The sequence below is a fragment of the Anomaloglossus baeobatrachus genome, chromosome 4 (assembly GCF_048569485.1).
Source record: "Anomaloglossus baeobatrachus isolate aAnoBae1 chromosome 4, aAnoBae1.hap1, whole genome shotgun sequence".
In the NCBI taxonomy this organism is placed as follows: domain Eukaryota; kingdom Metazoa; phylum Chordata; class Amphibia; order Anura; family Aromobatidae; genus Anomaloglossus; species Anomaloglossus baeobatrachus.
In genome coordinates, this window is record NC_134356.1 from 575,280,160 (window position 1) to 575,304,738 (window position 24,579).

At 48.4% G+C, this 24,579-nt stretch overlaps 1 protein-coding gene across 2 annotated transcripts in view; it reads right to left on the reverse strand.

Moving 5' to 3' along the window:
• The window catches only part of RASGRF1 (Ras protein specific guanine nucleotide releasing factor 1), a 162,521-nt gene that overhangs the window by 78,048 nt on the left and 59,894 nt on the right, over positions 1-24,579 (reverse strand). The window contains exons 10-15 of one of the 2 annotated variants that reach the window (XM_075346106.1): positions 24,401-24,561; positions 22,595-22,652; positions 22,275-22,411; positions 19,730-19,812; positions 16,932-17,180; positions 14,761-14,882 (exon numbers count right to left, since the gene is read on the reverse strand). In XM_075346106.1, the coding sequence (XP_075202221.1) occupies positions 14,761-14,882; positions 16,932-17,180; positions 19,730-19,812; positions 22,275-22,411; positions 22,595-22,652; positions 24,401-24,561 (810 nt within the window). Of the gene's footprint in view, positions 1-14,760; positions 15,138-16,931; positions 17,181-19,729; positions 19,813-22,274; positions 22,412-22,594; positions 22,653-24,400; positions 24,562-24,579 lie in introns of both variants that reach the window. The other variant, XM_075346105.1, reaches the window with a different exon arrangement.

Consider the following 24,579-nt stretch of genomic DNA (forward strand, 5'->3'; position numbering starts at 1 on the left):
TTCCCAGTTTTCTACGCCGGGGATGTGAACTGCGGATATGGTGGAGGCTGTGGCTTCCACCCACATCAGAATCCGCCGGACTTCCTGGAAGGCTTGCCGACTGCGTGTCCCCCCTTGGTGGTTGATGTATGCCACCGCTGTGGAGTTGTCCGACTGAATTCGGATCTGCCTTCCTTCCAGCCACTGCTGGAAGGCTAGTAGGGCAAGATACACTGCTCTGATTTCCAGAACATTGATCTGAAGGGTGGACTCCTGCTGAGACCACGTACCCTGAGCCCTGTGGTGGAGAAAGACTGCTCCCCACCCTGACAGACTCGCGTCTGTCGTGACCACCGCCCAAGACGGTGGTAGGAAGGATCTTCCCTGTGATAATGAGGTGGGAAGAAGCCACCACTGCAGAGAGTCTTTGGTCGTCTGGGAAAGGGAGACTTTCCTGTCCAGGGATGTTGACTTCCCGTCCCATTGGCGGAGAATGTCCCATTGAAGTGGACGCAGATGAAACTGCGCAAACGGAACCGCCTCTATCGCCGCCACCATCTTCCCGAGGAAGTGCATGAGGCGTCTTAAGGAGTGCGGCTGACTTTGAAGGAGAGCCTGCACCCCAGTCTGTAGAGACCGCTGCTTGTCCAGCGGAAGCTTCACTATCGCTGAGAGAGTATGAAACTCCATGCCAAGATACGTTAGTGATTGGGACGGTGACAGATTTGACTTTGGGAAGTTGATGATCCACCCGAACGCCTGGAGAGTCTCCAGTGCAACATTCAGGCTGAGTTGGCATGCCTCTTGAGAGGGTGCCTTGACCAGTAGATCGTCCAAGTAAGGGATCACAGAGTGTCCGTGAGAGTGCAAGACTGCTACCACTGCCGCCATGATCTTGGTGAACACCCGAGGGGCTGTCGCCAGACCAAATGGCAGAGCTACGAACTGAAGATGGTCGTCTCCTATCACGAAGCGTAGAAAGCATTGGTGCTCTGTAGCAATCGGCACGTGGAGATAAGCATCTTTGATGTCTATTGATGCTAGGAAATCTCCTTGAGACATTGAGGCAATGACTGAGCGGAGGGATTCCATCCGGAACCGCCTGGCGTTCACATGCTTGTTGAGCAGTTTTAGGTCCAGAACAGGACGGAAGGAGCCGTCCTTTTTTGGAACCACAAAGAGATTGGAGTAAAATCCTCGCCCCCGTTCCTGAGGGGGGACAGGGATCACGACTCCTTCTGCTCTTAGAGAGTCCACCGCCTGCAGCAGGGCATCTGCTCGGTTGGGGTGTGGGGAGGTTCTGAAGAACCGAAGTGGAGGCCGAGAACTGAACTCGATTCTGTACCCGCGAGACAGAATGTCCGTTACCCACCGGTCTTTGACCTGTGACAGCCAAATGTCGCAAAAGCGGGAGAGCCTGCCACCGACCGAGGATGCGGAGGGAGGAGGCCGAAAGTCATGAGGTAGCCGCTTTGGAAGCGGTTCCTCCATTTGCTTTCCTGGGGCGTGAGTGAGCCCGCCAGGAATCTGAGCTCCCTTGTTCTTTCTGAGTCCTTTTGGACGAGGAGAATTGGGCCTTGCCCGAGCCTCGAAAGGACCGAAACCTCGACTGCCACTTTTTCTGTTGAGGTTTACTTGCTCTGGGCTGTGGTAAGGAAGAGTCCTTACCCTTGGACTGTTTTATGATTTCAGCCAATGGCTCACCAAACAGTCTGTCTCTAGATAATGGCAAGCTGGTTAAGCATTTTTTGGAACCAGCATCTGCTTTCCAGTCCTTTAACCACAAGGCTCTGCGCAAAACCACAGAATTGGCGGACGCCATAGCGGTACGGCTCGTAGATTCTAGGACAGCATTGATAGCATAGGTCGCAAACGCAGACATTTGCGAAGTTAGGGACGCCACTTGCGGCACTGCTGGACGTATGAAAGCATCCACCTGTGCTAAACCAGCTGAAATAGCTTGGAGTGCCCACACGGCCGCGAATGCTGGAGCAAACGACGCGCCGATAGATTCATAGACAGATTTCAACCAAAGGTCCATCTGTCTGTCGTTGGCATCTTTAAGTGAAGCGCCATCCTCTACTGCGACTATGGATCTAGCCGCAAGCTTGGAAATTGGGGGATCCACCTTTGGACACTGGGTCCAGCGTTTGGCCACCTCAGAGGGAAAAGGATAACGGGTATCCTTAGAACGTTTAGAGAAACGCTTGTCTGGATGAGCGTCGTGTTTCTGGATCGATTCTCTGAAGTCAGAGTGGTCCAAAAAAGCACTTAATTTACGCTTGGGATATAGGAAATGGAACTTCTCCTGCTGTGCAGCTGCCTCCTCTGCAGAAGGGGCTGGGGGAGAAATATCCAACAGTCTATTAATTGCCGATATAAGGTCATTAACCATGGCGTCACCATCAGGGGCATCCAGATTGAGAGGGGCCTCAGGATTAGAATCCTGATCACCGTCCTCAGTCTCATCACAGAGAGACTCTTGTCGCTGAGACCCTGAGCAGTGTGATGACGTGGAGGGTCTTTCCCAGCGAGCTCGCTTAGGCTGCCTGGGACTGTCATCTGAGTCAGAGACTTCAGCCTGTGATGCTTGAGACCCCCCTGAAGTACGGATTAGTTCCAACTGAGGGGGACCGGAGAGCATAGACACAGCAGTGTCCATGGTCTGAGCAACTGGCCTGGACTGAAAGGTCTCCAGGATTTTTGCCATAGTCACAGACATTTTATCAGCAAAAACTGCAAAGTCTGTCCCCGTCACCGGGGCAGGGTTCACAGGCGTCTCTGCCTGGGCCACTACCACCATAGGCTCTGGCTGACGAAGTGCCACTGGGACTGAACATTGCACACAATGAGAGTCGTTGGAGCCTGCTGGTAGATTAGCCCCACATGCAGTACAAACAGTGTACACAGCCTGTGCCTTGGCACCCTTGCGTTTTGCGGATGACATGTTGCTGCCTCCTCAGAGCAGTACAGGGTGTCCAGCCAAGAAGCGACCTTACAGTGCAACTATATATATATATATGGTACCAAGAAAAAAGTACACTAATATAACACTGAGGCACTAGTGGGGCCAGCACTAAAGTGCAGCTTACCGCCCGCTTAGGAGCGGGTGTGTGGTCGCCGAAATCCCTTTAGTCTGGGTCCCCCAGAGCCTGCTGCCTTTCCCCAGCCAGACCGCATGTGTAATGGCTGCCGGCGTCCTTGTGGAGAGGGGGGGCGGGCCCTGGGCGTATACAGACGAAGAGCGGGAAGCCTGCTTCCCACTGTGCCTAGTGAGAGGGCTGGAGCATGTAAATAAAGCTCCAGCCCTCGGCGCTGCCAATTGAGCAGCGTCTCTCCCCTACCCTGATTGACAGGGTGGGGGCGGGAACGAAGCGGCGCTAGGCCGCAGAAGCCGGGAGCTAAAGTTAGAAGCGCCGCCGCCGTAAAAGCGCGGTCGGCGCAAAGTCCCCGGCGCACCACAAGTCGCAGCTGCGCCGCCGCTCCAGTAGCGGTCGGCGCAGTAGTTCCCAACATGTAACGTCACTCAGCAAAGCTGCAGTGACCTAACCCCAGCGCACAGCGCTACTGTCCCCGGCGCACTATAACGCTCAGCAAGCCTTGAGAGTGTCCGTGCCTGCCGGGGACACCGAGTACCTGAATGATGCAGGGCCTTGTCCCTGAACGGCACTCCCGCTCCCAATCCAGCAGGTTCTCTGGGTCTGTGGATGGAGCCCGGCCCCAGGGCTTGGGGGCCGGCAAGATCCCACTTCCACAGAGCCCTCCAGGGGATGTGGAAGGAAAACAGCATGTGGGCTCCAGCCTCTGTACCAGCAATAGGTACCTCAACCTTACAAGCACCACCGCGGGTGAGAAGGGAGCATGCTGGGGGCCCCATATGGGCCCTCTTTTCTTCCATCCGATATAGCCAGCAGCTACTGCTGACTACAAACAGTGGAGCTATGCGTGGATGTCTGACCTCCTTCGCACAAAGCAGAAAACTGGTGAGCCAGTGATCCCACTGGGGGTGTATAGCCAGAAGGGGAGGGGCCTTACACTTTTTAGTGTAATTGCTTTGTGTGGCCTCCGGAGGCAGTGCTATACACCCAATCGTCTGGGTCTCCCAATAGAGCGCCGAAGAAAAGATGCGGCGTTACCAAAGTAGAGCAGAACCAGACTCAAAAGAGAATCCTGCCAAGGAGGAAAGACAAGAATGGCTCTGAGTTTCAGATGAAGAAGTAGTAGAGCACAACCACCAAGCCAAGATTAAGTGACTGAGGTGGAGACTGTTATACAAAGGGAATTGCTTGGAAGAAGTGGAATAATGAATTCAGAGAGATTGAGTTCCAAGAAGAGATGAAAACTATTCAACAGGGAGGGGAACTTTTGTTCATGTGGGACGACCTGCTGAAGGTCTATCCCAAAAGGGAAGAGTGCTCCGAGAGACATAAAATTCTCATAGAGTACAGAAGAGTAAAGCCTTGAACCTATGTGATCTGGATAAAGAAGGCTAAGATACATGTGTAAACATTGGAAGGCTCTTCCGCTGACTTGATCTTCGTAAGGTCAAGAAGAGGCTAAGCAGAATGGAATGTCAAGAGCAAACAGAGAGATACTTGGACCACCAGTCCAGAAAAAAGAGAATTTTGTTACTTACCGTAAATTCTTTTTCTTATAGTTCCGTCATGGGAGACCCAAACCATGGGTGTATAGCTACTGCCCCCGGAGGACACACAAAGTTACTACACTCAAAAACGTGTAGCTCCTCCCTCCTAGCATATACACCCCCTGCTAGCCAGATCTAGCCAGTTTAGTGCAAAAGCTGAAGGAGGACATCCACCCACAAGAAGAGACAGAGTAAAATCCGGAAGAACCGGAACCTCTGTCTACAACAATAACAGCCGGTGAAGACACACGGAACAAGAAACCTGCCAATAGGCAATAGGGAGGGTGCTGGGTCTCCCATGACGGAACTATAAGAAAAAGAATTTACGGTAAGTAACAAAATTCTCTTTTTCTTTATCGTTCCTATGGGAGACCCAAACCATGGGACGTTCAAAAGCAGTCCATGGGTGGGAATAAACAGACAACTGAGAAGCAGGCAAACCTAACTTCACAAATGGGCGACAGACGCCGGAAAAATGCGTCTGCCCAAGCCCACGTCTGCCAAAGCATGAGCATGCCTTGGGTAGTGCTTCGAAAAAGTATGCAGACTAATTCGAGCTGCAGACTGACAGACCTACTGAGCCGTAACCTGGTGCCTGAAAGCCCAAAAAAGGCGCCGACAGGTCTGACCAAATGTGCTCTGATCCCCGGCGGGGAAGGCACTTGAGTACACTTGTAGGTCTCGGAAATGGCCGACCTAAGCCAACGATCAGGGTCGGCTTAGATGCCGAGAGACGGCTACGCTGACGAACAGTCAGCACCAGAGAGGTGCACCGCCTAATAACGGCGGTGCGAGACACATAGATCCGGAGCGCCCGCACCAGATCCAGGATATGCAACGCTTCCTCAAGCGATGAACAGGAGCCGGACAAAAGGAAGGCAGGAAAATTGCCCCGGATAAGGTGGAAGCAGTAACCGCCTTAGGGAAAAAAGTCCGGAGTCGGATGAAGACCACCTTGTCTTGATGCAAAAGACCAAAAAAGGGGGAGACTCCGAGAGAGTGCAGCCAGAACTCTCTGGCGGGAAATTATAGCCACTAGAAAGACTACTTTCTGTGAAAGATAAAACAAAGAAACCTCCCCAAGAGGCGCAAAGGGGGGTTTCCGGGAACCGTGAGGACCGGATTAAGGCCCCAGGTCTCCAAAGGCCGCCGGAAAGGCGGAATGATGTGAGATGCGCCCTTAAAGGAGCGCACCGGAGCCAGCCGGACGATACGCCGCTGGCACATACTGACAGAGCCGAGACCTGTCCCTTAATGAGGGATAGTCCTAGCTGTAGACCGGACTGTGGAAGGGACAGGAGGGTCGGCAAGGCCAAAAAGGTCAAAGGACACTTTGGAGCTCGAGTCATAGTGGAGATGACTTCAGGAAGGATATCAGCAGTCGCCAAGATCCAGGACTCAAGAGCTACGCCGTCAATCTGAGAATCCAGAATTCTGACGGGAAAAAACGGACCTCTTGAGAAAAGGTCTGAACGGTCCGGAAGATGCCATGGCAACCCAACGGACAGAAGGAGCAGGTCAGAGTACCAAGCCTGCTTGGGTCAGTCTGGAAGAATGACCCGACGGCCCCCTTTACCGATCTTGCGCAGGACTCTGGACAAGAGGTAGAGGGTGAAATTCGTAAAGAGACAAAGCTGGGATCAAACATGAACCAGTGTGTCTACCGCAAAACCTGAGGATTGTGGACCACGGTTGGACAGCTGACATAGCCTGCCTCGTAGTTTTCACATCTAGGATGTGGACTGCGGATACGGTGGACTAGGAGTCCCTTGTCCACTGAAGAATGTTGAGCCGCCAAGATTGCCAGGCGGCTGAGTGTCCCGCCCTGGAAGCTGATGTAGGAAAACGCTGTCACGTTGTCCGACTGGACTCTAATGTGCCTAGCCGCCCACAGATGGTGAAGGCTTAGAGAGCCAGAAATACAGCTCTGATTTCCAGCACATTGATCCAGAGGGCTGATTCGGACAGAGTCCAAGCGCCCTGCGCTCCACGGTGGAGATATACTGCTCCCAAGGCGGATAGGCTAGCATCCTGGTGAGGATCACCCGGGACGGGCCAGAAAGGAGCGCCCCTGAGACAGAGTGGCCAAAGCCACCACTGAAACGAGCCCCTGGTCAGTTTCGAAGCCACCACCCCGTGGGAGAAATGAGTCCGCTTGTACAGCGGAAAACATCCACTCTCAGAGGACACAGGAAGAACTGGGCAAGGAACCGCTTCCATTGACGCCCTGAGAACCTCTGGTTCGAAGTCAGAGTGGACTTGGCAGAAAGACAAGCCACCCGAAAAGGTCAGAGTGGCGAGAGTGAGCGAAGCACTCTGCTAAGAGTCAGCACTGGATGAAGCCCCGACAAGAAGGCCGTCCAGGGCAAACGATCACTGCCAAACCCTAGGGGGGCAGGACCCTAATCACAGCTGCCCCAATGAGAATACTCGAGGGGCCTTGGCTAACCCCAAGGGAAGAGCCACGAATTGGACCACTCCGATTGTCAAAACGTAGTCAACGCTGGTGTGAAACTGCGATTGACTCCTGCCGATAGGCATCTCTGATGCCGATGGCTGCTAGGGAATCTCCTTAGTTTCTTGATTGATCCGGTGAAAAAAACACACGGAACAAAACCAAGACTCAATGTGAAAACGCCACACCTGGCTATGCTTGAAAAGCTAAAGATCCAGGTCGGAAGGCACCGCCCTCTTCGGGGACTAGGAATAGATTTAAGCAAAAATCTCAGAACCGTTCCCAGTCGGGAACCGGTACAATTACTCCATTGGCCTGCAAGAAATGCCACGGCCTGTGAGAAGGCGGCGGCCTTGGAGCCGGGAGGAGTTGACAGAAAAAATCTGTTTGGCGGGTGGACAGAAGTCCATCCTGTAGCCAAGGGAGATAAAATCTCGCCCCCACTGACCGGAGACGTGTTAGAACCCTACGTCGCCAAGTGGAGAGAGCCTGCCACCGACCAAGGAGGTTGTTGGCGTGGCTAAATAGCTCGGAGGAAGCTGACTCAGTGACAGCATCTCCTGCGGCCTTCTGAAGACGCAGCTTCGAGCCATTTGGTTCTATGAACCTAGGCTGAGCTAGAGGACGATCAGATGGAGGAACGGAAACCACCGAAACCTCAACTGATTCCTGCCCTGGACGGGTTCCTTGGTTTAGGTTTGTGGCAAGGAAGAACACTCCCCGCCAAGAGCTTCCTTAATTTCACCCAGTTGGTTCCGAGGAAACTGGTCCCACCAAGGGGGAGCCCAGCAGGGAACCTCCATAGAGGCATCTGCCTTCCAATTCCGAAGCCACAGGAGCCTGCGGATAGCGAGGAAGGTAGCCCAGACCACCGCCGTGCGGCGTCCAGCATGGCAGACCTGGCATAGGATGAAAAGACTGAAGTCTGGAAGTTCAGGCAACCGTTTTGGGCATAGAGTCCCTGTGAGAGAATACATTTCCTCCAGAGAAGCAGAGAAGGTACAAAAAAACCGCACTGCTGTAAAGCTGAGGAGAACGAAGCTCCTGCCGTCCCCATACCGACTTGGCCCAAAGGACAACCGGGCGGACCGCAGAACCTTAAGAGAGGAGCCATCAGCCACTGACATAACGGCCCGGGCTGAGCCACCTGAGGTGAATGAGCCCACTTCTTGACCACCATTGGTGGACAGGGGAAAAACAGTCCTCAGAATCACGCTTCATGGGAAGCGACTGTCAGAGCGGACCCTGGGCTAGTCACAGGGGCCTGAAAACTGGAGTGGTTAAGGAAAACACGTTGTGTTCACCTAGATAAGGTAACACCGGCGGATTGAGGTCCAGTACAAAATTAATGTACCGTAGGATCCATATAGAGGTGCCGTCAGCCACTGATACAACTATCCGGGCTGAAAGTCTAGACACCGGAGTGGCTACCCTTGGCGAATGAGTACACTCCTTGACCACCTCTGATGGGAGGGGGAGACAGGCAGCAGAACTCCGCTGTGGGGTCTGCAGGATAGGCTGTGGGCTTGGACGCAGCGGGCTGAAAACTGGAGTTGTTAAAGAACACACTCCTCGTCCTGTTAAAGGTATACTGATGCCTTTCTGCCAGCGGGGAATACTCCCCTGATCAGGCGGATGGAGGTCCAGTACAAGAATAATGGACGCAATTCAACCATTCGCATCTGCGTCACCTACGGACGGATCAATGTACATAAAGTAGCGTCCGAGCCCGTGGTAGAGACATCCTCCTCGTCCAGTGAGACAGCTCGTAATCGGAGCTGCGGGACGGGGAGGACAGGGGACCCTGCGTCTCCCTGTCAGGAGGACGGGGTCTGAGCCCAGAAGGAGAGTCCCTTGTGAGCTTTGCTGAGCGAAGCAGAAAACGCCCTGAGAAGGGGGCTGCATGCTCAGCAGATGCCGGGACAGCCGACCCCTGGAAATAGGATTCCCACGGGGGTCAGCCACCGAAACCGGAGCAGCTGGAGGGACCATTAATGAGCTCCCAAGCTGAGGGGCCACAGTGGTTATGAGCTCGGTATAGCCGTACGAGACTACCTGCAGTGGATAATAAAAAACAGCCTGCAGCCTCGCTCTGTGAGACATGCTGCAGAGGTGGGGGCTCTGTCTAGAATGGCTAGAATACCCAAGACAGGGGTTCAGCCTGGGGAGACTCCCGGCTGAGGCATCTTGACCACCATCCACCACATAAGAACCATTACAGTGTGCCGGTTCAGGCAATATGAGGTTACATGCAGAACATGTTGTACAGCCTTGGAGCTTTGCTGCTAGAGTGAGACATGCTGCTGAGGAGGAGGTTCTATGATAAAGAATTAACTCCTTCAGAATGCCCTGAGAGTGAATAAAAGTGCACAACCAGAGGTTGTGACTTATCAGGCCGCTATTATGTGTGCCATCCGAATTCCAAGCCTGGACCCCCAGCCAGAAATTCACTCCCTCTGCACTGCAGAGCAGCCAGCGCCGACCAGTGTACTAAGACGCTGAGAAAATGGCGCCAGAGTGAGGGGGGGGGGCGGGGGTTAACCCAGGAGCGGGAATCGGAGGGCGAAGGAGATGTACAGGGGAGGGAATCATCTCCTCAAAAAGGAGTGTCCTCCCCTGTGCAGAGCGGCCGGCGGGCGGCGCTGCAGTGTCCCCCTGCATGACTGACATGCAGGGGAACGAAACGAAACTAGGCCGCGGCTGAAGCCGGGGCCTAGAGTATATGCATGCGGCCGAGAATCAGGCATCATCGGCGCGGTTCTCAGTAAAAACCGTGGAACCGGCCGGAAACACAGTAAAAAAGCAGCATTATCAAGCAATCACTGTCCCCCCCAATAAAAGTGCCCCACATTGCAGAAGGACCCTCTGAATAACGTCTCTATACTTAGCTTTGAGACGCAGGGCCCAGTCCCTGGTGGGGTGGGGTTCAGTGCTCCTTCCAGCAGGGTCCTGCACAAGGGCTGCGGATGGAGGCCGGTCTCCTGCAAGGCAGTGAGAACCGTGTTGGCTCCAACTTCAAGCCAGAGCCCCTAAGGGATGGTGAAGGAGCGCGGCATGAAGGGCTCCTGCCCTGAAGTCAACCTTAACAGCACCGCCGCCAGGGGGGTGAGAAGGGACATGCCGGGAGTCCAGTGGACCCGCTTTTCTTCCAAATCTTTAGAAAAAATGAAAAATCAAAAAAGGATGCATGTGTGTGTGTGATCCTCCTGACACAAAGCAAGAAACTGGCTAGATCTGGCTAGCAGGGGGTGTATATGCTAGGAGGGAGGAGCTACACGTTTTTGAGTGTAGTAACTTTGTGTGTCCTCCGGGGGCAGTAGCTATACACCCATGGTTTGGGTCTCCCATAGGAACGATAAAGAAAATAAGCAAACGGAAGGATCCTCAAAAACGCCAGTATAATCTGGGAGTTATCTCCGTTAGTGCAAAGTAACGCTGCCAAGCCCTGGGCTACCATGGTGCCGAAGCTAAGAGGATGAAAATGCCTCGATGGCGAAAGATGAATTGGTAGTGACTGACTGGTTGTGAGGGAGAAGGAATAAAACCGGTTTGAAAAGGGTCATTGTATTAAAGAGGAGGTCCCTTCTGATACGTGGGGGAAAAGCAAAGAGACAACATTGGTGGAGACTCTGCTCACTATGAAGGCGATTGATCCTGTCCATGGAATTAAATATTTTTAACTTGTGGCTTCTAGGGTGACTACTGATCGTCGCAGTCCCAGGAAGGCGACCATCTTGAAAAGGAGAAGCGATGAGCCCTCTGCATGGAGAAAAGCCTATCTTGACTTGAGGCATGATGACGATGAGAACTGTCAACAGCTGTAAGGAGAGAACATGGAGGTAATTACTCATATGGGCAGACTGCTTTGCAACGTCCAACTACACGCTGATGGAACTCCGGAAGTATGCCTGGCGCAGGAAACTGGACAGATGGTGACAGTCTTGCCAACGCACACACAACCGGCAGGAATACTGCACGCAAGGGCTGACCTTGTGAACTGCAGGCGCAGAATTTGCCAGGGATCCGTTATGCTGGCATGGGCTGTCCGGTTGGGATTGCACTGAAAATGGAGAATGAGAGATGTGATCTGGTCACTAAAAAGGAAGGACCAGAATTCAAATACTAAAAAAGGATACAAATTCTTGATGTAGAGGAGGACCCAGTTCAGGAACTGTATCCTGTGCTGAAGAGGCTCTCGTACCATGACTATGACATGCAAAGGACCTGCTGAGATCAGATTTCTGCAAGAAAGAAAAGGTAAGGGCCAACAACAGACATGGGTACTGAGGTAATGACACCTTTCGAGGACACTTGGACCATGCTGCAATCAGCCATGTGGTTCGTGGTAGCGGGCGGGTCTGCACACTGGATAGTGGGTAGAACGCTTGGAAAACTGTTGTGATCAGTTATCAGTTGTACAGTGGTAGAAGGTGAGTCTGACTCACTAATGTAATTAGCAGAGCACTAGAACTGCTGCTGAGATCAGCTATGTGGTTTTTGGTAGTTGAACGTGATGTGTCTGACTCACTGGGTGGTGGGCAGAGCTTTAGGACCACGGTTGCGGTCAGGCATGTGGTTGGTGGTAGATGGAGGGTTTGACTCACTGTGGATAGTGAATAAGGGACCAGATGGTTGTCGGTTGTTGCAGTTGAGGAAGAGTTTTGGCTCCATGGTTGGATCAAGCACAGGTCTGAACAGAATATCAGTCAGTGAATGAAGGGATGTTCTCTAGAAACCGGCTGAAGAGAAAATTGGAGTGCACTCACATTGCTGGCAGGTGGGGGGTGGGAGGAAGGGGGCTTTTGGGGGAATTTTCATGAGAGAGATGATCTGTCTCTAGTATGCAGAGCTTACCCCATTCTGTAGCCTGTGATCTAGGAGGATGAACATCCACTGGAGATTGAGGTTCTGTGGATCCATGGTGGAGGATTGCAAGGACTATAGGAGCCTTGGAGACCAAAGGGTTAATGAAGTGCCAGAGTGCAGAATATGATGTTGAGAAAAGGAAGGGGTGACGCTGGAAAGCGCACACAGAGTTTCTGCACAACTGAATGACACAAGCAGAGTGCGAAATTGTGTGAGAGAGCCTGTTAGTGTGATTGGCCGACTGGGGGTGTGATCCAGCCATAGGAGAAGGCCCGTCAAACCAAGGTGCAGCGGAGATGAAGACCCATTAAAAAGGCAAAATTTAGGCTATGGGAGAGGGAGAAGAAAAACAAGGGATACACTGCTATTTGGATACCTTACTGGAGACTCAAGAGGTGGCCCCAAGAAAGCTCACGGAGAAAAGCTGCACGGTGAAAGAGAGGGGAAGGGGGATGTGGGCTAATGGCGCGATAGGCCGTGACCTAAATTTTTAGCTAAGGCTGAGAAAAGCACTGGGGCGACCCAGTAAGGACGGGGTCCCCAACATGTGAGAAAAGAAGAAGAGTGCCTGGAGATCCCTGAAGGCAGTGTAGACAGTCAATGAAAACCTCTGGAAGGACTTCATGGGATTGTGGACCGTCTGATCCAGGTACTGTCTACTTATGGTGGACGATCGGGCCGGAGAGGCAAGGGCAAGGACTGTCCATCTGGTAACCTCAACACTCTTTATGCATTAGGGGTTAGGGTCCAGCAATGCAGACCAGAGAGGGTACCATGTGATGGGTTGTACATTGTTCTCTCGGTCTTTAGTTGGGATAATGGATGGAGTGATTACACTCTGTTTCCCTTACAAGCTGAATCTGGAAGAAAATAGAAAAGATTAATAAAAAAAAATCCCCAAAAGACTATAGGTAAAAGCAGGACTGAATCTGCACCGTGTCTGCCTCCTACGGACACTAAGCTAAAATTTGTCAGCTTGGCTTCAGTCGGTGGGTGTATATTACTGAGGAGGAGCTAACTTTTTTACTGCCTAGTATCAGCCTCCTAGTGACAGTAGAATACAACCATAGTTTCTTATGTCCCCCAATGAATCGCTAAATAATGATGAGCCAGTTTTTCAAATAGTCGGTTTCGCGATTCTCGTAACGAGTACTGTCTAATACTCGCGTATGCATTCCGAATAGTGTGTGCAATGCAAGTCAATGGGGAATACTCGCAATGTAACGAGTAACCCGAATGCCGTACTATTCGCTACTCGCACGAATAGTGCGGCATTTGAGTTACTCGTTACATTGCGAGTATTCCCCATTGACTTGCATTGCACACACTAGTCGGAATGAATACGTGAGTATTAGACAGTACTCGTTACACGTATCGTGAATCCGAGTATTTTGAAACCTGCTCATCATTAGTGCTAAAGTTAGCGTACCCTGCAAAAGAAATTGACATGTTACAGATTTGAAAAACACACCGCAGATCATTTTACACAGCGTAAAAAAAGCTCTGTGGGCCGGAGATTTCTATAAATCCCATTCACTTTGCTGGAACTGTAAGATGCTGCATTTCTGAAGCAAGGAAAACACGCAGCAGCAAAAGCTCATCATGTAGGACAAATTGAACAAAAAAAAAGATAACATTTGTGCTTAGGAGTCTGGTGTAAATAGTGCATCAAAAATTTTCCTGGAGAGGTTAGGGAAATATTAAAAATGATGATGTACTGATCATATGCACCTGACCGCTGCAGGCAATCACTAGTTTCAGAGATCATTTGCCAACCATGCTACCATCACCACTGAAGACGGTGATTCACTGGAAAAACAGCAATTCTGACATGTAGATTTATTTTCTCTCTCTACAGCCTTTACCAAATGGTTAATTAATTTTATATTTTGACAGATGAGACTTTTACTGAAACAATAATATATATTTTCTTTACCCAGTATTGCAGTATATAGTAAAATTACTTATCTCCTATAAAGCCCTGATATAGTTTAGACTTTATAGAAGCACCAAGATGACGGTAAAGGTGACCTTCAGAGGGCCCCCAATTGCTATGGCGTGCTACACCTGTGAGCCTTTTAAATGCTACTGTCAGAGATTGAAAGCGGTGTTTAAATGGTTAACCATTATACGAATGCTGCTGTTAGTGGCAGATGCTGACTGTAAAATGCTGGAACCTACATGAATTGCACTGTATGGAGTCAAGTTCATCCACTCCCACCCGAAATGTGATGGACATGGGCGGCACGGTGGCTCAGTGGTTAGCACTGTAGCCTTCTAGCGCTGGTGTCCTGGATTCAAATCCCACCAAGGACAACATCTGCAAGGAGTTTGTCTGTCCTCCCCGTGTTTGTGTGAGTTTCCTCTGGGTACTCTGGTTTCTTCCCACATTCCAAAGACATACTGATAAGGAATTCAGATTGTGAACCCCACCGGGGACAGTGTTGCTGATGTATGAAAAAGTGCTGCAGGATATGTTGGCGCTATATAAAAATAAAGATTATTATTACATGTATGTCAAATGTAGAGATGGGATTACATTATAACCTTTGTGTCACCTGCAACCACCACTACAAGGCGTTTAGGTCCTAACTGCATACATGTATGTATTGAATTGACTAATAAATCAGTATTATGGAAGCTCCAAAGCTCCCCCTACTGGTGGCTGAAAGTAGCAAGAATGTAGCCAGAACTCTGCACAGCACATGGAGCTATGAGTAAAATTAAAAAAATAATTTTATCTATGAGACCCTTCAATACCTGGGTTGGGTACTTTTCTACAATTTTTAGTAAGAAGAGATTAGCATTCACCAACCTTTATTTTGGCGTGGTACAACCGGCTCCTCATCCTTCTCAGCGGGTGGCTCCTCTCCTTCTCCCACCTTGCTTGGGAAACTTCCAGATACATAGAGTTTGTTGATGTCCAGGCTCGTCTTGCTGTATGGAGGAGGAGCAGGACAGGCACTTGAATATCCATTGGAAGAGCAGCTCAAGGCGGCCAGGTCCAATGCTTTTCCACCAGTAATTATGGGAATATTAAGCGACAATTTGCGTCTACGACTTGGGGATGATGACTTGGTGATGGAGAGGGGTGGTGGGGATGAGAACTTGCGTGTAGCTCTAGGAGACTTAGGCGGTTCGCCATACAGAAGTTTATTATTCTGATTACTTGCAAACAGTAGTTCTAAAGATCTAAAGATGTGAAAATGCAAACAAAATATGATATAAATAGTGATGCTCTGATCACAATGGAACATGCAAGAAAATGAAAGGAAATTCACAATGATTTATCTAGAAATAATAAAAAATAATGGTTAATTCTGGGAAGTTTTGTTGATTCTCGCAGTTCTCTAGTTTTCCTGCTTTTTTCCAAAAACAGCACTTCAACAGGTTGTCCGAAGTACTGCAGCTCAGTCGCATTCACTTTAATGGAGGGAGCTGAAATACCAGACACAACCCATGGACTGGTGTGGCATGATTTTGGTCAAAAAGGTCACATTTGACCAAAAATTGAAAAGTTAAATATCTAGTTATGAATGTTTATGTTCTATTTGTCTTCACAGTATTTTAACTGTTAGAGCAGCAGTTTGTGCTTCAGAGTTGCTTTTTTTTTTTACAGTATTGTTATTCCTAGATGCCTGATTGGTGAGACTGGAGTAAATACCGTATTTTGCGCTTTATAAGACGCACCTGATTTTTTTTTTTAATGTTAAATGGGGTCCATCTTATAATGCCAGTGTCCATCTAACAAATCATATAGGGTATATGTTCCTCATAGCCCCCTCATCCTAAAATTAGCCCCCTTAATCTGGATATGGCTCCCTTATATTGAATATAGCCCCCTTGTGCTGGCACACGTCCCCCAGTGATGCCACATGTCCCCCATTGATGGCACACGTCCCCTATTGCTGGCACATGTCTCCTATTGATGGAACACGTCCCCTATTTATGGCACACGTCCCCCTGTGCTGGAACATGTCTCCTATTGCTGGCACATATCCCCTACAGCTGGCACAGGTCTCCTATAGATGGCACACGTCTCCTTCAGCTGGCACAGGTCTCCTATGGATGGCACACGTCCCCCTGTGCTGCCCATGACCCCCTATGGATGGCACACGTCCCCCTGTGTTTGAAATGGCCCCCTATGGATGGCACACCTCCCCGTGTTAGATATTGCCCCCTATGAATGGCACACCTCCCCCTGTGTTAGATATGGCCCCTTATGGATGCCACATCTCCCCCTGTGTTAGATATGGCCCCCATGCTGTTGCCCATAGTAAAATAAAACTCTTTCCTTACCTTCTCCAGCGCTGTCCTCCCTCGTGTCTCCCTCCGTGCTGCTGAGCTCCTGCACTTCCTGGTTCTCGGTGTCGGTCATGTGATCGGCACAGCAGTGACATCATCTCTGCGTGCCTGATCACAGCGGCAGCAGAGAGACCGGGAGATCAGCGCTGGAGGACGTAAATAAAGAGTTTTTTATTTTACTATGGGCAGCAGCATGGGGGCCATATCTAGCACAGGGGGGGCATGTGCCATCAAAGGGGGACGCAGGCAGATATAATAAGTGCCGCTGCCACAGCCCATCACCGCGGTGCTGTTTCAGCACCACGGTGATGGACAGCGGCAGTGCATATTATATGAGCGGGAGCAGGAGATCTAACGCTGCCTCCTGCAGCTTTCACCAGCCCCGAGCAGCACTCCAGAGCTGCCCCCACCTCCCCTGGACTCTGTAGTGTGTGTATATGTATATATATATATATGTACCCCCCCTCCCGTATATTCGGATTATAAGACGCACCCCCTACTTTCCTCCAAAATTTGGGGGAACAAAAGTGCGTCTTATAAAGCGAAACATACGGTAATCCTCTCATCTTGTATCTGTACCCACAGACATTCAGAAAATCAAAATATTGTATCCCCATAGATTACGATGTGGATTACTTTGAACTTGTTGGGCTGGCCTTAATCTACTTTCCATGTACCCACCTGGCAGGGATGGCGCTGACCGGTTTCCTATAGATAGCTATGAGCTTGTCGAGAACAATATCTGCAGTAGTGAAGACCCGGTAAGAGTGCAGAAAGGTGTTGAGGAAATCAATGCTTAAAAAGCGCAGGTCTGTGAGACGCTCCAGTAAGCGCTCAACACTTGCGTAGCGTATCTGAAGAACCTTGCATGAGTTCATTGTTTTACTGAATCGAATGTCAATATCGTCACAATACAGGCTGCTGTCTGACCTGTGGGAACACCAAAAATAACATTTCAAATGTATACAACTAGGAAAATGAAAACATCTCTGTTTAACTCAGTGATAACAGCTCTGGCCTTTAAAAAAAAAAAAAAAAACCCACAGTCTGTAGTTGGCTCTCAACTGTGGCACTATTTTGACATCTGTCTGAGACTTCCTGCTTATAGAACTAAAAAGATACAAAGAGCGCAAAATAGGTTTTACCAGATAAACGGTGAGTAGGATAAATGAAACTTACTCACCCGGTAAGGTTGTGGAAGGCACAACTCCTCTTAGCAGCGTATAATAATAAAGAAAGGGGTGGTGGCTGCAGCTCCACAGATTAGATCAATCAATCGCTGGAGGGAAAATGGAATTGTAGCCGCGCTACCACCAATGCAGAATAATGTTGATAAATTTTAGTATTTTATTTTAACAGGTTGACGCGTTTCTGGGAACAAGCCCCTTTCCTCAGGACCACATAAATCAACAATAGTCAATTATAAGACTATTGTTGACTTATGTGGTCCTGAGGAAGGGGACTTGTTCCCAAAAACGCGTCGACTTGTTAAAATAAAATAAAAAAATAATCAACGTTATTCTCCTTTTGGTGGTAGCGTGGCTATAATTCCTTTTTCCCTCCAGCGATTGATTGAGACTTCCTGCTTCTGTGATAGGAGATACCAGTGTGTGGGGGAATAAGGCAAAGAGAGATCCCACTTATTTAAATGGAAACGATGTAAAACCAGCTCTGCCTCCATCTTCTTGGCGGTCGGTAGACACAAGTATGAGTGTCACGGTTCCGCCTCCCCGTCCACATGGCTAGGGGGCGGAGCCTTCTCCCGAGCCTCACTTCGGAGCTTGGATGCTTTAAAAACTAACATCTACAGTGAACCAGCGCCGGCTATAAGCTTAGCGCTGCTTTGCTTGTGATTGCTGGTCCTGTAAGTGTTATCCTGATCCGTCTGCTCCTGTGCCCTGTCTGTGTTCCGTCCCCTAGTCATCCCTTCATTCCTCTATCCACTCTCCTACCTCCCCACTCGGTTGTTTCCTCTGGGACTGACCTCGGCCTGACCTTGACTCCGCTTCTGCTTGTTCCTCTGGTCCTGCTTCTGCCCGTACTGTGTCTGACCCAGCCTGCCTGACCATTCCTCGCGCACCCCGCAGCTCTACTCCCCAGCTATGCTGTGAGGCAGTGCACGAGCACACACTGTGTATCTACTTCCTGGTTCTTGTTGCTCTGTGTAGTGTCTTCTGCTGCAGAGCTCCAGCTCCCCCTGGTGGCAGCTTGACAATGAGGTTTTAATTTTAGAGGTAAAGACCATCCCGATTGGAGTACACCTTGTCGCGGTGGGATAGCTTTTACGCTTTTATTTTTTTTTAAACCAAAAACAGTTTTGCTAAGTACCCTATGTTATTTATATGTATTATTGCAGGCTATATGCTCATTCTGTTTCTATCTTAGTTCTTGTCTGTTATGGCCAGTGTGAACACTCTCCTATACGCCGCGTGTATACTTATCCTCCAGCTCATTTCTTTATTTTTTTTTATGCAATACTGCCTGCATGACCGCTGCAGGAGAAATATTTGGCTAGCTGTACATTCTGTCAGTAATCATCCTTGAACACGTAGTTCTGTAGACAGACTTGCGGCTCATGCGCACGTTGCATAATTACATGCATTTATGCTGCGTATTGCACTGCAGCATAAATGCATGCGTCCTGCGTCCCCTGCACAATCTATGAAGATTGTGCATGAGACGTGCGCACGTTGCTTTTATGAATGCAGTGATTTGGGTGCTAAAATTTTGACCCAAATCCGTGGGTTCAGAAATGAGCATGTCAATTATTCTGTGCGCTATGGATGCAGCTCCCACTCTGTCTGTCTATGCGCATGAAATCGGCTTTTTTATACAAAAACCGGCATTCATTACGCAGTGTTTCTGCAGCGATTTGAAGCGCACATGTGCTGTCAAATCGCTGCAGAATACTCAGCAGTTAAGTGCGCATGAGCCCTTACAGTACCAGTTGGGACAACCCTTTTAATATATTGCGGTTGCTTATTAAAGGGGTTGCAACATCTTCTTTATTGATCAGAAAACACCCCTCCTCTGCTTTCCGATTTCCTGCTTGCAGGGGACAATGTTATGAAGATTGACAATTCAGACCAGTCGAGTTTTGACCTGAACTGTGCACTCTGAAGCTGCAAGAGGAGGCAATTTTACCTCTACAGCATGGGATGAGCCCAGTGGCTCTCAAATAGGTCTGATCCAGCAATCCAGACAGCTTCACGGCAGTGTATGCGGATTATAAAGTATATGGCATGCAGGCAAACACTGCTTGCCTAGGAAATAGGCCACCTCTGATAGAATGCAGTGGTGGCCGGTAACCTAGGCAATGAGCAGTACACGCACGAAATAAAAAAATCCCTCCCTTCTTGAGAACGGAACCGATTTTTAATAAGAGGTAAATTGCAAAGCTGACATATAACTACTGAACTGAACTGGAAACATGTAATGTTCTATCAGGATAGAATAGTATTTCTTCTTTATTTACTCACTTGATCATCTGGGGAACAGTGACCTTGGAATTCTCCTCAAAGGCATTCATCATCAGTCCATTACAGCGAATGTTATCCACACACTAGAGAGCAGACTCACGGTCAGATGTAGGTAGAAAGAGTGATACAGAACGTGGAAGGGAATAATGGGGGACAGAAAACACTGGGGTAGTCACACAGACAAATGGAGAACAACACCAGTCTGATAGCAATTATACTCAGCGCTTTCTATCACATAGAATGCACAGACAAGGCAGATTTTATATCTGTACTATCAAACCAGCAAGGTCTTCTGATTTTGGAAAAACTAACTTTCAAATACATTATTAGGTCATTCCGAATTAAAGAGGTATATCCTCTGTTCAGGACTCTCCTTTATCAGCAACAAAGAGATTTCGTCCCGCTGGAGGCCCAATCAAGTTTATTCACTTTATGGATGACACATTAATTTCAACGGTGCAGTACCTCACTTCCCCTGCGGAGGCGCTGCAGGAACAATGAACACTTACAGCTGGGATCACCCAGATATTAAAGACGCTAGTGCAAGACTAAATGAAGCCTTCTAACAAAAAGAGATAGCCTAAGGGGGCAATGTGCACACGTGGCTTTTTTGCGGGTTTTTTATGCGTTTTTCCATATTTTACTCAATAAAAGCAAGGAAAAAGCATGCCAGCAAAGTCTATGAGAATCGTGACTTGCTGTGCACACACGACTTCTATTTTCTTGCAGATTTTGTTGCTGAAAAAAGAAGCAGCATGTCACTTGTTTCTGTGTTTATTTCTGCATTTCTATAATCCATTGCAATGCTTTATCACTACAGGAGATTACAGCGCAGCACTTCGCCTCACACACTATGCATACTGCATGGTCTGTGAGGCTCACTGTAGCTCAGTAACCCAGGGTCATCATGGTGACGACCCAGGGTTACTATGGCAGTGATCAGGTCCCTGTGATTGCATTACAGGGAACCGATTGATAGGGAGAGGTAAGCGATTCCTCTCCCTGCCTTCTGAAAGCTGCAATCGCATTGATTTAGTGGGTTAAATTGCTGGGAGCAGCGCGGAGACCGCTCCTGACAGAGCCAGGTCCTAACTGTAACATTAGTCGGAGACCCAGCGGCGATCGCAGGGGTAGAGCGCCTGAACCCACGCAATCACCATGACAAGGAAAAGCACTAAAAAAACGCAAGTGAAAAAATGCGCAAACGCAATAAATAATGTGCGGTTTTTCAGCTGCTTTTTTTCCTGCCAGAGCATGCTTTTTGTGTGCAGAAGAGAAGCACACAAGAAGGCAACATGGGCACAAAGGCTTATCTTGTACTTTCGAATGGCCATGTAAGTGGATTGCAGTTTAGAGAAAACAGTCAGCAAAAGTGCAGGAAGCACTGAACAAAAAAAATAAAAAATTGGAATTTCTTTTTCACATCTTGCTCTATTGATTTCTTTTGTGCCAAACTTTTTAAAATGGCGAACAGGATTGCTTAATTTGGCTCAAATAAAAAAAATGCTGTTTATTTTTGCCTTTTGAAAAAAAATAACAGGCAAATACATATAAAATAAACTTTAAAAAAAGCACAAATTAAAAGAACAATAGGTCGTAAAATAAAAATAGGCAAAAACACCAAAAACTAGACAAAAAAGGTGCAAATGCAATAATCAGGCCCTAGACTAAAACTTTAAAACCTGGTAATGTGGCCATGCTTGGACATACACATTAGATAGTTGTGAGTTAAAGGGAATCTGTCACCAGGTTTTGCTACCTCATCTAAGAGCAGCATAATGTAGAGACATAGACCCTGATTCCAGCGATCTGTCACTTACTGAGCTATTTGCTGTCATTTTGATAAAATCAATGTTTTCTCTGCTGCAAATCTAGCAGTTATACAGAGCTCATGAATATACTGGACTTCCCGACAGCAGGCCAAGTAGTCCTGTAGTGATAATCTCCTGGTGATTAATCAGTGATTTTATCAAAACTACACTAAGCAGCCCAATAGATGAATCAGGATCTCTGCCCCTACATTATGCTGCTCTCAGATTAGGTGGCAAAAACCTGGTGACAGATTCCCTTTAAATGCTTTTCCCACTAATGCCTCTCTCACCTAACCTCCATATACATATTCGCTGGACTCTGCTTATCACCCATGGATCATAAGGATGGGGGAGATAAAATCTAACTGCCTAATCCTCCCTTGATCCTACATCTGCCCACAAGGGAGAGTCGGGAGCCACCATACAGTTTAGATGATCGTCCGGTCTGGGCACTATCAGAGGGTTCAGACTATACATTTCTAATATGTATGGGCAGCTGACGATCGGGAAGATTTAGGAGTATTGTGTCAAGTCAAAAAATATCACATCCAGAACCATTCCGAGATAGGTTGAGAGAAGAAGAAACACAGAGACTGGGCCCACAAGACTGGATAAACTGATTAGTACGGTAGTAATGGGAAGAATAAATGGAAGTGGTGATGATACCATGAAGATATAAAGACATCATGTCACTTATGGTGGCTAGGAGATGACACAGTGATGACAGTGGTGACCTGGCTGATGTCACTGGTCCATGCTGCTTTCTCCTGCCTGGAAGATGCCAGCAGAATGACAACAAATGGTGCAGAATCTTTGGGTTCCACTGAGATCTTAAAGTCCAAGTGATCCCCATCCTGTGTGGGAGGTCTGTCTGCAACAGGAGACAGTGGACAAAATGGTAAGTATGCATGGAGCCCGCATGCAATGTCATAGAGCACAGTAAAAAGATGATTTACGGGACGGCATCTTTTTGGTTTAATGCTAAGTAAATTAGGTGTCATGGTGGTGAATTATCAAAAGAAAGGTTAACTGGTGATTTAATGGCTTTACTAACTGTCATCGTCATCCTGGTCTTCAAGTAAGGTGCAATCCATCAGAGATATCACCCCATTCTGGAAGAGACGCAGAGAAGAAGGGTAATCAGAGACTTTTCTGGGATTCAGTGATGTTCAGCAGATATGTTCTCACACAGATATACTGGGATCCAAACCCGCAACTCCAGCACTGACCGACCAAACACAACTGGACACCATCAGAGCGGACAGAAATCACAGATGTATTGTGCCATGAAGCTGTGCCCGCTGGCCAGACACCGAAATAACAACTGTAAATCTCTTAATCATTTCACTAAAGTAGTGATGGCCTCAGCAAAGTGATTGTTAGGATGTGAAAAGAGTCGTGGGACGGGATGTACTATTAGAGGAGAGGCCCAGCACTGACTCTGGGGACGTGGTAAAATGTACATTGCTTAACAAAGTAAAAAAATATCCATCATCACCTCTGACGCTTCTGTCCAAACTTATTAATGCAATCAATTGAGTCACTGGGACATCATGCACCTGAAAAGTGATGTAACCACTGGGACACATACAACCATTGGGTCACCATGTGATTATTATGACACCCATGTTATCAGCAAAGTGCCATGAAATGATACGGACACCATATAATCATTGGGATCACAAAGAAATCAATTCAACACTATGCAGGAACAGAAACACCATGCGATTCCCTGGAGGCCATACAAGCCCTGAGAAACCAATGCAATCATTGAGACACTGAGCAATCACTAATACACCATGTAATCTCTGCGACACAATGCAATCTTTGGTGCACCAAACTATTTACCATGCTGTACTTCAGTCACCCATGCAATCACTGGGGCACCAATCAACCTCTAATATACCATACAATTAATGTAACAGGATTACCTAGACAGGATTACATGGACACTGTGCAGTGTGCAATCACCGAGACCCTGCGCAACCATCGGGACACAGGAAAACCACTGGGACACTGGGCAATCAACGAGACACTGGGCAATCAACGAGACACTGGGCAAGCAACGAGACACTGGGCAAGCAACGAGACACTGGGCAAGCAACGAGACACTGGGCAATCAACGAGACACTGGGCAATCAACGGGACACTGGGCAATCAACGGGACACTAGGCAACCAACGGGACACTGGGCAACCAACGGGAGCCTGGGAAGCAACTGGGACACAGTGCAACCAGACATACACTGTGCCACCACTGGGACAATGGGACACTGGACAACCACCGGGACACTACGCAATCATTGGGACAGTGCGCAACGGGATACCAAACATTTACCAGGGCCCAAAGCAATTCAGCTTATGGTAAATAAAGCATTGTTACTCCTTTATACAGGTGAATCTACGCTTTAAACAAATGAAAAACATGTAACCTATACTTGCACAATCCAAATATTTTGGGAATAGCTTTGTTGTGGAGCAGAAAAAGGAGAAATGCACAGCTCACTAGATAAAATTAAGGGTGGTGGTACACGGACAACCTGCTTTGGCTGGCAGGTGAAGAACAAAATTAGAAGGTGAAAAAATTCAGCACCAGCAAATAAAATGTAAAAATTGTATTGAAACATAATTAAAAAGCCCATAACAAAAATTGTTAGGGCGGTACAGAGCAAAGAAACGTTAACGCGTTTCAAGCAATTCATGATTAAGAGCCTTTTTCGCTTGAAACCCGTTGACGTTTGTTTGCTCTGTACCCGCCCTAACAATTTTTGTTATGGGCTTTTTTGTTATGTTTCATAAAATGTTTACATTTTATTTGTTGGTGCTGGATTTTTTCACTTTGTAGCTGTGTTCTGCGCTTACCTTGGTGAGGTGCAGCTTCCCCCCCGAGCTCCGTGTACATATTAGAAGATGTTTGGAGAACAGGAAACACTGGCGCTCTCCTTCTTTCCGTAGAGATAAGGATCCCAGACGCCCTCGTGTCATCCTACTTTTCTCTGACATTGGCACTTGAATCAGGCAACCTACAGTTTTAAGAAGAC